This window comes from Pseudorca crassidens, chromosome 1 (assembly GCF_039906515.1).
Source record: "Pseudorca crassidens isolate mPseCra1 chromosome 1, mPseCra1.hap1, whole genome shotgun sequence".
Lineage (NCBI taxonomy): Eukaryota > Metazoa > Chordata > Mammalia > Artiodactyla > Delphinidae > Pseudorca > Pseudorca crassidens.
The window spans coordinates 84,263,970-84,276,961 of record NC_090296.1 but is presented as its reverse complement, the minus strand read 5'-3'; the positions used below and the strand labels follow the sequence as shown (position 1 = coordinate 84,276,961).

The 12,992-nt window shown below is 58.1% G+C and overlaps 2 protein-coding genes across 11 annotated transcripts in view; one reads left to right on the top strand and one right to left on the bottom strand.

Annotated features, from left to right (window-relative positions):
- Positions 1 to 3,508: 3,508 nt before the first annotated feature.
- On the top strand, positions 3,509 to 8,502 carry ANKRD63 (ankyrin repeat domain 63). Its single transcript, XM_067742868.1, has one exon. It carries the CDS (start codon positions 4,236 to 4,238, stop codon positions 5,388 to 5,390), a length of 1,155 nt encoding a protein of 384 aa, XP_067598969.1. The 5' UTR covers positions 3,509 to 4,235; the 3' UTR covers positions 5,391 to 8,502.
- An 863-nt stretch (positions 8,503 to 9,365) lies between these two features.
- The window catches only part of PAK6 (p21 (RAC1) activated kinase 6), a 35,100-nt gene continuing 31,473 nt past the window's right edge, over positions 9,366 to 12,992 (bottom strand). For all 10 annotated transcript variants that reach the window (XM_067742837.1, XM_067742777.1, XM_067742786.1 and 7 more), the window contains 2 exons: positions 12,476 to 12,610; positions 9,366 to 10,964 (listed from right to left, as the gene is read on the bottom strand). In XM_067742837.1, the coding sequence (XP_067598938.1) occupies positions 10,797 to 10,964; positions 12,476 to 12,610 (303 nt within the window). In that variant the 3' untranslated portion in view covers positions 9,366 to 10,796. The remainder of the gene's footprint in view (positions 10,965 to 12,475; positions 12,611 to 12,992) is intronic.

The following is a 12,992-nucleotide window of genomic DNA, read 5'->3' as shown; positions in this document are numbered from 1 at the left end:
TGTCTTCAGCACTCCAGCTGAGCACTCAGCTGCCCCATCTCCTCCCCAACGCAGGGGTAGAACCTCACAGGGATGAGGATCCAGGCCTAGAGGAACTCACTGACCTGGGCATGGGGCATAAGCCGGAACCAGTGCCAAATAGGGCCCACTGGGCAGTCCCCAGCTTTGACCAATGACCGCTCAGGGGAAGAAGACTGCCTTCTCTGCCCCTCAGTCAGGCCGGGCAGAGTCTCTAGGCCTCCAGTCTGGGGCTGAGAAGCCCAGGAATGGGGAAGGGGATGCAATCCTCCCTCCTGGAGAGGCCTCTGCACAGCAGGCTGGGGGCTTCCCAGGAGGGCAGGGCAAATACCCACCTCCCTGCTTTCTGTCCTCTGGAAAAAGGGCAGGGTGCCCCTGGGAAAATGCCACAGTCCTTGGGCCCTGGACGTGAATTTATCTCTGGCCTCAGGGGATGTGCAGAGGAAGAACTGATGCCGTCCCTCACTGGCTTCCACTCCTGCTGCAGATCTGTGGGGCTGGGGCCAGCTTCCCTATCCACTTGGCATGCCTCAGTTTCACCTTTTGCATCAAGAGAAGGGTCCCTACCCCCTTCCCAATCCCACTGCTGACTCAGACGCCAGAGTCCCCTGCTGACTCACACCCCCCCCCCCCAGCTCTCTGGATCTCCCAGCCACGTGCCACCAGGCCCAACCCTGCTGAGCTGGTGCAACGTGACAGGGTGAGGGGGCTGGTGACACTTGAGGAAGAAAGAAGGGGGCCTGGGAAGGGGGGCAGCTGCAGACAGAGTGACAGACTGCAGGCCTGAGCCGCCTCTGGGAGGAAGCCCTTTTGCCAGCCTGGGGCCTGCAAGGGGGAGGCTCAGCAGGTGGGAGGGAAGGAGAGTGTGGCGTGCCTGCCTGCCTGCCCCCTGCCTGCCTCAGCTCCATCGCCTGTCAGCCTTCAGCTCCCTAAGCGACAGCTTCTAATTCCGGCTGTTGGTGCCTCGATGCTCCTCAGCAGAGTCTCAGCTTTTTTTCATCGTTGCTATTTCTTTTCTGCTCAGAACATGCTGAGCCCACTGGGAAGTCAGAGCAAAGGCTTTAGGGCATGAGACGTGGCACTGCCCCCCCCATCCCACCTCAGGCCTGGCTGGGTTGGTAGTACCAGCTGGGGCAATGGAACGGCCGCTCCTTCCAGAGAGTACCCAGCACAGCACACTCTGACGGGCCAGGGTGAGGCCCTGATTCAGCTCCTCTTCTTCCCTGGCACTCTCTCCATCCACCACAGAGAAAAAGGACAAAAATGAGGCTGAGCTGGCTCAGGGAGGAGGGGCAGGGCTCTTTGGGACCAGTGCCCCTTCTGTGTTCCTGCTGCTTCTCTCCTCCACCTGGGGGTGTCACTGCCTGGATTGTTGGGCTGGCCTGCCACACAGATTCCTGGGATACCCCCTTCCCTAACCCTGGAAACAGAGAAAGAAGAGAAGAAAGCAATTCTCTTCATGCTGCAGAAAAGGGAAATTGAGTCATGAAGAGAAGAAAACCTTTCTTCTGCTACCTGAGTAAACAGGGGGAGCATTCCTGCGTCCTTACTAGGCTTGACGAGTCTATTCCTACTCCAGGTGGGGCCCGCAGGTCTGTGGGTGGGATTGGGCTTTCTGCACTCTGAATAACTGTGCAGCTCTTTCCCTGACACTCCTTAGCTTGCTGTTGTTTGCAGCAGGCAGGGTTGGTGTTCTTGGCTTCCTTTTGCAGAAGAGAGTATGCAGGCCTGGAGCCACACTGCTAGTAAACGCCTTCAAGCTGGGACTTTGCTGTCAAATGCCCTTTCTGTGACACCATGAGAGAAAAGTGGCAGATCTCAGAGTAGGGGGATTAAAAAATGCAAAAAGTCAGAAGAGGGGCGCTTCACGGTGTGCACAGGCATACATCACGTGCTCCGCCCAGGAGAGAGGGAAGTGGGAGTCCCTGCTTCACGGCTGGCCCCGATGCCATGTGGGCATCTCTGAAGCCTGGGAGCTGGAGAGAGGTGAGAAGCTCAGGGTGCAGAGCTATGTGCCCACTTTGCCACTCCCCCATCTGGGCCCACGGGCTTTTCCCGCAGGCAAATCCTCTCCTTGCCCATACCCTTCCCCAAGCAGAGCCTGCTGCGAAGCTTCTGGTCACTGCTTTGCCCAGGCTGAAGACATCTTTATTCTTCCCTTAATTTCCTGTCTTTCATATAAAGGGACCCCTTAAAGCAGCCCTCAGCACTAAAGGTGTTTTTCCTGCTTACGTGCCCTTGCTTCTTAGCAGCCAGCTCCCACACATCCTTGAAGACCATCTCAGAAGCCCTATTCTCAGAAGACTCTAGAGTCTGCCTTTCCCCACATTTTCTCCTCCAGGGACTGTCTCCGTTTTGTATTTAACATACGTATTCAGCCCCTAGGCGACAAACTCGACTTTTTATGTCCCGATCTTGTTTTCCCGCTTGAGAGGGGAGGTTTCTTCCATCCAGAACCGAATTTCCGCCTCTGTATTTCCCACGGCTGGGAACACACAATACCTAGCTCACAAAAAGTCTCAGTAAATTCTGTAGTCGATACCTGACTCACTTCTTTTTTCACAAATATCCATTCCAACCCTACGCACTTTCCCACCCTCTGCAGCTCTTAGGTGCTCTGACTCCCCTCCTCCGAGGCCTGCTCCTCCCCGCCCCCCCCCAGGGCGGAGCAGCGGGCCGGAGGGAGAGGGGATTCGGTAGTTTTCTCACACTCTGTTGACTCGTGCTCTCTTCTTATCTCGGAAGGGTTCAGCTAGTGGTCAAGGTCAGAGCCCTGTGGTCTGGGGGTGGTTTTGTGCTCAAGAGGGAGATGGGGACCCTGGGGGAGGTTTGCATGTCCCTCGCTCTTTCCGGGGTGGCGATGGGTCCTGAAACAGCGGGGAGGCGGCGCCGAGGAGTTGCTAACGCGGCTGCAGTACTCCCGGATCTTAAGGCGCCCGCTCCAGTCGCCGCGTCTCCGCACCGCCAGCTTCTCAGCCGCCGGGAGCTGGCAGGCGGGCGCGTTGTCTCGGTTGGAGACGTCCGAGATACGAGAGCGCACTCCCCCACCGCCACCCCCGCGCCGAATCAGCGTGTGCGGGAGGAACAATTGTGTGTGCGTGCGTGATTCGCTACACTTCCAGTGGCGGTTCCCAGCCAGACTGAGGGCCCCCAACCCCGCGCAGCGTAGGTACTACCCCCCCCCCCGATTTGGGGAGTGATTTACTCCCCGCCCGCCTTTCGCCACCACCCCCAGTGCGCTTATGGTCCAGTTCTGCCCTCATGGGGTCCCACTTCCTTCCAGCCGCACCGATGGGGGCAGCCCTCGTCTTCTTCGACGGGCTCAGGGTCCCGCCAGTTTCTATGGAGCCCCGGGCACCGACTCCGGTGGGGGCGGAGGGTGGGGAGAGAAGACTGTGACTTTGGGATTGGCCCGGTCGGGTGCATGTGGCCCCCTGCGAGCAGCCCCCGCCCCGCCCCCGCTGCCGCAGCCCCAGGGAAGCGCGGAGGAGAAGCTGCTCCCCGACGTCGTGGCCCACCGAGAGGTGGGTGAAGGTCAGGGGCGGTCTCCGCCGCCCCGTCAGTTTCGGCCCTGACGGCTCAGCCCGCTTCCTGAGTAGCCATTGCCATGCAGACCCCCGAGACTATAAAACCAGGTATCCATGCGGGCGGCGACTCCCGCGCCGCCAAGCCCCCCAAGTAAGGAGCAAGCGCCCTGGCGTGGCCCGGCCCCCGCGAGAGGGGAGGAGGCGGAGGAGCGGCGCCGGGAGATTGAGGAGCGGCGCGCCCCGCCAGGGCTAGAGGCAGGCGCGCACGGCGGGCGCCACCGTCTCAGCAGGGGAGCGGTGCTGCCCCGGGTGTGGGTGAGTGGCGCGGCTCCCAGCCACGACGGACTGAGGGGCGCCGGACACTGGGAAAGCAGCGGGAGAGTCAGGAGGGGCCCGAGCTTCGGCTCCCGTCGTCTTGTGGCGGGCCAGGCGCGGAGCCCGGAGTAGCGAGCAACCTACACCATCAGGCGGGAAGCCCAGGGAAGGAGCAGCGAGACGCCGGGCGTGCGGCCCAGGAGCGGCGGGGCAGCTGGAGGACAGAGTGGGAACCTCAGGATCCTCGGCCGCAGGCGCCCACGCGCGGAGGGAGCCATACCCGAGCGTCGGCGGGGGCCGGAGCCCGGTGGGGCTCAGAAACAGGGGCGCCCCCGTGCGGAGCTGCCGGGCCGCCTGGGCGCGGCGGCCGAGGCCATGCTCAAGCCCAAGGACCTGTGCCCCCGAGCGGGTACGCGTACCTTCCTGGAGGCCATGCAGGCGGGCAAAGTGCACCTGGCCCGCTTTGTGCTGGATGCGCTGGACCGCAGCATCATCGACTGCCGCGCGGAGCAGGGCCGCACGCCGCTCATGGTGGCCGTGAGCTTGCCAGACCCCGCGCTGCGCGCGCGCTTTGTGCGACTACTGCTGGAGCAGGGTGCAGCAGTGAACCTGCGGGACGAGCGCGGCCGCACGGCGCTCAGCCTGGCGTGCGAGCGCGGCCACCTGGACGCCGTGCAACTGCTGGTGCAGTTCAGCGGCGACCCCGAGGCGGCCGACTCGGCGGGCAATAGCCCGGTGATGTGGGCGGCAGCGTGCGGCCACGGGGCGGTGCTCGAGTTCCTGGTGCGCTCTTTCCGCCGCCTCGGCCTGCGCCTCGACCGCACCAACCGGGCGGGCCACACGGCGTTGCAACTGGCCGCCGCCCGCGGCCACGGGACCTGTGTGCAGGCCCTCACCGGGCCCTGGGGCCGCGCAGCCGCCGCCGCCGCCGCCGCGGCTCGGGGCTCCAACTCCGACAGCCCCCCTGGCCGTCCGGCTCCCGCGCCCAGCCCGGAGCGCCGAAGACCCAGTCCCCGCCGCCTACCGCGGCCGCTTCTGGCGCGCTTTGCTCGAGCGGCCGGCGGCCATGGTCACGGCGGCGAGGCTGGCTCAGGGGGTAAGGGCTTCGGTCGGCACCGGGTGCAGGGCAGCGAGCGGCCGGAGCTGGGCCGGAGCATGAGCCTGGCGTTGGGTGCCGTGACCGAGGAGGAGGCGGCTCGACTGCGGGCGGGAGCCCTGATGGCACAACCACACTCGCCTCAGTCTTCAGGCGTTGGGCGGTGGCGTTCGCAGGAGGTGCTGGAGGGAGCGCCCCCAACCTTAGTGCAAGCCCCTGTCGGCCTTAGCCCCCACCCCGAGGGCGGCCCCGGCTCTGGCCGCTCGGGTTTGCGCCGACGCTCTACAGCTCCAGACATCCCCAGCCTGGTCGGGGAAGCACCTGGGCCCGAGAGCGGCTCAGAATTAGAGCCCAACGCTCTGCCCCATTCGGTGCCTGGGCCTCAGCCTTGGCAGGCGGGCACGGAGGCCGTGGTGCTGCACGCTCAGCAGTAAACAGCCTCGAGGCCGAGCCCTGCTCCCCCCACCTTCCCCTCTCTGCTCCACTGGGATTTCTTTTTCCCAGGTCCCTCACCTTCCTGGCAGTTTCCCACCCCCAGATCCTAGCACCTGTCCCTGCTGCCAAGGTGAGAGCTCCCTCAGCCCTCTCTCGGAAACGTACCCCTATCTTATTTCTTTTTTGTGCTTGTTGGTATTCCTTGCCCGAGTCGCTCACCTTTGCTAAAGGCCTGCCGTTCCAGTCCCGGAGGCGAGGAGTAGAAGACTGGATCCGTAGGCTACAGCTTTCCAGCTGGACCCCCTTCCCTGAGCGCTAAGGCGCACTCCCGCGTCTTTCAGGCTCCTGCCGGGTTTCCTTCCCCTTGCCGGGTTTTCCCACACCCTAGTCAGCCAGCCAGGCAGAAGAGTTGTCCTGTAGAACAAAGGCCTAGCCTCCCCACCCCCCCACTCCCCCTCCCCCACCCCTCAACCCCTGCCCCCCCTACCCCAGTGTTGCTGACAGTAGTGCCCCACATGACCTAAGTATCCCTTCCCCTTGTGCTGGAGTGATGGAGAAGGGGAGCCTGGAGATGGGCCTCGGAGCCTTTCTGAACGGGAGGGAAGGAGTCTGGAGGTTACATTTTTAGGGGGAGAAACTCCTGCCTCAAGACATTGAAAGCATAGTTTGGGGGTGGGAGGAATGCTAGTTGTCCCTTGAACCAGCTTCTTCTGCCTCAGCCGGAGGCAGACCCAAGATTCAACTTCATCGACAATGTGGGGTCATTCCCCCCATCCCGCTCACGCGCCCCCCTCGCCCCCCCTTGCCCAGCCCAGCTCTGGGCTCTTGAGCCTGTTTCCTCTCACTCTCAGAGGCCTGAAATGGAAAGGACTTAGCACTTCCCCCGCCCCCACCGCCTCGCAGCTCCCGGTCTTGCACGTGGGTGCTCCCGCAGGGGGGAACGGTTGCGAAGGCTTTGATTAATTGTATTTCTTCCAATCCTCAAAGAACTCGTGTTTTGAGTCTTTGTATGTGAAGCAGAAAGCAGCGGGTCTGATCCGAGGCTTAAGAACCTGACAATGTCTCTTTAAATAGAAGCTCCGCGAGGGGGATAATTGACTGAAGTGTTTGCCACGTTAAAGGCGGCGGCGCGCGGGAGTCTGAAGCCCACACGAACGGCAGGTCCGGGTTTAAATTATATCAAACTCCTTTGAGAGCTGGAAGAGGGCTGTTAAACGGTTCCTGCTTCTCTCTGGGCCGTTAATAGAGGGCAGGGTGGATAATGGATGCTAGAGCTCGAGACCAAGGACCCCTGCCTCTGTCCCAAAGCGTGGGATGCAGGCCCGGCTCAGCTTCAGTACTGGGCAGATTAGTGAGTCAGAGGCAATTGCGGAGAGGTGGTTAAAGGCCCTTTCCTAGCCCGGGCCTTCGTCCCCATCCCTCCCCGCCCCCGCCCTCATCTTTGTGCCGGCCTAGCGAGAAGGGTCTGGAGGGTCTGGCGAATCGCGTGCCCTAGGATCCTGCTGAAGCGCCAGCACACGAACCTGTGTGCCCAGCCCGTGGGGTGGCAGCACGTGGGGAGTTTTTTGTGAACCCCGAAGGTTGAGCGTGCAGCCCTTCAGCTGCCGGCCGTGGGGTCTTTTCAAGACGTCGATCTATTCATCTTTGCAGAACGGAAGGTTTCTCACCAATAACTCTAGGGGAACTGCCCAGAGCGAGAATGACCTGTGATGAGAAATTGGGCCCGGGGTGAGGGATGGGTGATCAGGGTCCGGCCTCGTGTAAGTGTCAGACACCTCCCCAGTGCTTCCACCGCTCCGGGGTCCGCGAGGCCGCGAGGGCCCAGACACTGGACGTGATCTCTGGTGCCCCCTGGTGGCAAAGTTGCGCTCTCGCTGCGCCCAGGCTCGGAGTTCAGCCTTGTGGTTTTATTTGGAGCCACCGCTGTGTACTTCTCCCTCCCTGTGCACTTACCCATGGAATCCTCTTCCTCTTGTAGTGTATTAAATCCGGATACTTGAAGTCATTTCACAGCAGTGAAGTGAGGGACAATGAACAAAAAACTCGCATTTGGAGTAGCAGGAGGCCAGACCCTTTACTTAGGACACCAAGATCTTCCAGCTTAAGGCTCCATATAGAGAGCTCCTGCTGTCTTCTGAGAAACTGGAGCTTCCAACCCGTCCCTTACGATTTCTGAACCTTGAGACCTGCTGATTATGCACTGTTTTCTTCTGATGTGATTTGCTTTCGTTTCTGGGGTGTTTTGCCCTTCCCCCATTTTTCTCTCCCCACATATCTGCCTCTCCTCAGTCCCACTGTCTGGGTGGCGGCTGAACTGAAAAGTTCTGAAAAACGCCTGAAAAGCCAGAAGGAGAGAATCTGGGGTGGGATGGGTGGTAATTGGACGCCCCAAGTGCAAACTCCTTTTTTCTGATCCTTGCTTGTTCACTTATCCTTTTCCAACTGTGTTTAATTTTTATGAAGTTTACTTTTAATGGTGTAAGAATACAAGTATTTTGGCTTCTTCAGAATACCACATTGAAGACATGGGTCTGGGTTGCACATTGTGTTGAAGGTGCTGTCATGTTTCAAGTGTTGCCGACATGGGGATTTCTGGTTGAACGTCACCTTGGGCCCTTTATTGGATAAACAAACAACTATGAGGGCTTCTCTCTGGAATTGCCAAGGGTTTGGCGGTTGAAAGTGATGTTTCTAAAAAACCACAGCAGATCTTTCCTGTCTGAACTGAATTGTGTGTTTGACTGCCTTGCTGTTCTTGCAGATTTCTTACCAGGCCCAGCTCTGTGCAGAACTTAGATGTTTCACCACATTTCGCTATCCTGAACTTCCCCTTATTGTCAGCCCCAAGGCATTGAGGCTGGGGTCCCCTCGAGCTCAATCTGGTTTAGAAGAGACTGTTCTAAACATTTTGTTTTTCCAATTCTTGTTGCTTTCGTCATTGTGAAGTCACCTGTGCCACTGGAGCTGGTACTCTCGGGTCAAGCTCAGAACCGGTCTGTGTGTGAGGCTAAATGACATACGCACATGCTTTTGGAATGACACTGTGCAGTGGAAGGACTCTTAGAGCTCAAAAGAATAGTTAATAAATCCAGTGTTATTCAGTTGCAAGAACTGGCCTCTTTTTGCCTTGCCAACCACTCGTGACCGTGGGCTTCGGTTGGGAGGTAGGTTCCGCCTTCCCTCAGCCTCCATCTCTGCCCAGCCCACTGTGGCTGCTTCCTGGAGGTAAGACTCAGGTGCTGCTTCTGGCTGAGCTGGTGGGACAGGGGCCCTTAGACCAGGGCAGCTGTCTAGGTGGGGAACTGTGGGGAGGAGGTCTGCAGGACTCCTTGCTCCTGGGTAGAAGGTTTCAGTGACCCTGACAGAGAGGGGGTAGAATGAGACCTCAGGAAGTAAGTGCTGGAATCAGTGTCAGAGCTGGAAGTTTAAAGACCCAGGTTTCCTGATTTCCAGTTGCGCTCTTTCACAGCTCCTAACGGTCACTCTCTGTTGTGAGAACTGAAGCAGAGACTGCTTTCTCACTGGAAGCAGTTCCAGGCCACTTCCTATGGACAGTTTGAGGGGAGCAGCCTCTGACTTTCTGGGGAGGTGGCGTGGGGGAAGCAAACGGGGGAAGGGAGATGCTGCTGCAGAAAGTGGCCGTCAGCCCTGGTGGCTGCCCCAGAGCCCCTGTGGCACCAGCAAGCACAGCCCACGGCCCTGGCTTTCCGGGTTGGGTTCCTCTCCTCTGGGAAGGAGCCCTGTCTATTTCTCAGCTCTTCCAGTCCCGAGGGCCTTTCACTTCCTGTTTCCCTTCTTCTCTGCCCTCATTTCAGGCCCACATGCCACCAGGGAGTAGGATTTTCTGCGGATCAGAATGACCGTCGGGGGGCTCACAGCAGGGAGGAGGGAGGGCCACCCTGGACACCCACTACAGCGTGTCCAGTTTGAAGACAGCCTGGCTCTATTCCCAGGGACGACAGGAAGGCCAGAGGTTTTGAACACTCCGTTTAATTTAAAACAGGCACAAGTGCAAACAATTCACAAAAGGGACAATGCTTTTGTTTTTAAAACTCTGACCCTTAAAAAAAGTCCTTGCAATTTTTTTTTTTTTTTTTTTTTTTTTTTTTTTGCCCCAAAGCAGGCCACTAGGGATAGAGGAATCTAAAAATATTATCTAGATAGGGTCCAGACACCTGGAGTTCTTCCCTGGGATTCCCTGTCTCACAACAGCCCTGAAGGTGGGGAGGGGAGGGGGACAAGGAGACAGGTGTCTGAGGAGGCAGCTAGGGGCACGTGGTTCGCACAAATGGGCTGCCCATTCCAGTGACATGATGGAATTGGGAGCTGGTTCACCTCTCCCAGACCGGGATTTTGAAAACAGGTCCCCCAAGCACACAAAAGAAGAATGGGTCCCCGATGACCTGGTTGTTGAGATGAAGCTCACAGGTAAAACAAGTTTGTTCCCTCACCATTCTGGTCCCTGGCTCTCAGATCCCACAGTACAGGAGAAACTCAGAAACCGGCCAGGCCCCCAGGATGTGTTCGACTCAATACAGACCTCTTCGCTGGTCAGGCAGAACCCCGGGACTTAAGAGGTGGGAAACCGGGCCAAGGAAGCAGGTCACCTTCAGAGCAGAGTTTAGTGGGAGAGAAGATGGAGAAGCCTAACCGAAGACAGTCGTGGGTGACCTTCCTCCACACCACACACACACACACACACACACACGTGTGTGCGCACCCGCATCCTGTGAAGTGAGACCACTTTACCACCAGCTGCCTTCTTCCTCTTTCACCCAGAAAATTCCCCTCCCCATCACGGCCTCCGAGCAGGCTGTTCACAGTTGGGCACGGGCTGTGCAGGGAGTGTGTTGTCAGCTCAGGTGGGTCGGGAAGCAGGTGCAGGTGGGACTGTGCCTTCAGGAAGTCAGACACAAGGGAGGAAGATGGAGTCAGGCAATAAACACCTTCCAGACCCCAGGATTTGGAATTGGAGCTGAGAACAGCAAGTATCCTGATGAAGACAGGCAGTCTGCCTCTTGGGTGACCTGGGATGCTTGTGTCCTACTACTTTAAAAAAAAAAAACCTCAGCAGCCTTTTCTGCTGTGTTGGCCACAGTGGCCAGAAGCACTGGTCTCCATGTTTCATAGAAATATCCCTGTGCAGATAACAAAGGGTCATCCTGCAGAAGAGGTCTCCATCATCCCAGAGGCAACTGGGGACTCTTGGGAGGGAAAGTGACTGAGGGGCAGGTCCGGCCTGGCCCAGTGGGCTGAGGGGCAGGAGGGCAGGGTCGGGGCTTCACATTCAATCTTTGGAGAGAATACTGAGAGAATGAGGCAGGCAGCCAGGCCCTGTTGGCAAGTTGGTGGCCCAGTGTCCCCTGCCTGTGGGCACAGGTGGCAGGCGCACTCTGGGGCTGGGCTCAGCAGGCGGAGGTCTGCTTGCGGTAGAGCTGGATCAAGGGCACCAGGCACTCGGGCAGCCCCGTCTGCAGCAGGAAGGGGTGGTCCAGGAGTTCCTGGGCCGTGGCTCTCTCCTGGGGGTCTCGCACCAGCATCTGTTCCAGGAAGTCTCGCAGCACTGGGGAGACCTGTGGAGGCAGGGCAGTGAGAGGAAGCCACGGTTTGCAGCCACTTTGGGGTGACCCAATCTGCCTGGCCCCACTGTCATTTGAAAGTCTTAAATTCTCGCTTCTTACTTCCTGGTTCCTCCCAGGCTCAGTACTTTCTGGACTATCAGGTAGGTAAAGAAAGTCAGCATCAGTCCGGGAAAGGTGGCCTGTTCACCTATAGTGGGTGCTGGTGAGCAATGGAATTAGGATACCAGGAGAGCTGGGGAGCTGGGCTCCAAATACAGCCCAGGCACCACGCTGCTTCTCAGGGCGCTCAGTGTTCAGGCTCTGTGGAAAGGGGCACGGGATTGGTACCCAGTGATCCAGTCCTGGGTCTGTCCCTAATCTCCAGCAAGTTGTACATTTCTCTAGAGCTCAGTTTTGTCATCTGTAAAATGGGCTAATGATAAAATGTGCTTTCCCTGTCTGCTACATAGGTCTTTAGTGAAGATAAAAAAAAGAGGTCAGCGAGGAAGGAGTGTTTTGAAAAATAGAAAAGAACAAAGTGGGACCTGAAAAAGGAAGATTCCTTTATTTCTCTAAGCCTTAGAGTCTAAGTCAAGGGCTTACCCTGGTTCATTTTGAGTCAATATTTTGGGATAAGGCTGTCTTAGGCTGTAATGGAAGGCTGCATCCTCTGGGGAATTAGCCAGTTAGAAATATCTGCTAGTCTAGGGGGTCAGGAGTGCGGGTTCCAAGGACCAGCTGTCTCAGAAAGTGTTTCCTGTCTCTCCTCGCATCCAGCAGGGCTACGGAACTATTTCGTATTTAGAGACTGAGCTTCAACCCTCTGGGACATTTCTCACTCTGGCCACCAGATGGCAGTGCCACTCTGCAGCCCTGTGCTGAGCTGGCTACCAGCAGGGGGTGCCCACAAGTAAGGACTGTGGGTTTGGGTGGATTTGCCAGAAAAGCGTTACATACCACACACACACACACACACACACACACACACACACACACACACACACACACACACACACACACACACACACACACACACACACACACACACACACACACACACACACACACACACACACACACACACGTTTTAAGGGAAAAGCTGGCTCAGATGTGGTTAGGATGTACATTGATGGAGGGCAAGCCAATTCTCTGTGATGGAGACTGGGAACACTGTATGCCTTGGCATGCCTCCCCTGACAGATGGGGTAGAGGCGTTACTGCTCAGTTAACTTCTCTAGATTCTTTCCCAGGGCATCAGGGACTCCCGCTGGCCTTGCTTTCCCTTCTTTCAGGCTCCTGTCAGTTGTCCGCAGGTGGAAACTTGTTGGAGTGACCACGGGAGTTTGTGACTAGGCTCCACACCAAGGTGCGGGATTTGTGTGGAGAAAGACGAGCCTCTTCTGGGAGCCCGGGCCCTCTGGTTTCTGTGGGAGGGAGAGGCTGGGCCTCACAGCCCGGACTCTGATCCCTGAAGCCTCAGGAAGAATGGGGCCTGCAGGGTCACACCCTGTGTACCGACTGACCTTGTGAGAGTTCTTCAGCTTGGGTGGGGGGCTGTCCCGGAGCCTCTTCATGGCTTGCACTGGGGAGTCACTGAAGTAGGGTGGCTCTCCATCTACCATCTCAATCACCATGATGCCCAGAGACCAGATATCCACCTGCAGGAGGAGAATGTCCCTGACTCCACTGGCCAGAGTCTGGCCCCTTGGTAGCAACATGCTGCAGGGGGAGGGGAGCAGCTGGTCCCAGGTTTCCTTGGTGAGTCGGCCCCCTTCCTGGTCACCTTCCCTGTGGTCAGTTACCACCTGCGTGAGTGACCACTGACTGCAGGGACACAGCTGTCAGCCACTCTCTTAGAAAGGCCACCACACATGGGGAAGCCCGGCCATACCCCAACCTGCCCTTGCGCTTGGGGGAGAGCATTCTGGGGACCAGTTTGTGGCAGCAAAGTCACAGGCCAGAGAAGATCCAACCAAGAGTGGGAAGGGGGCAGTGGACGTTGGGGTAGGGTATTGACTAAGTGGGAACCCGACAACCGGG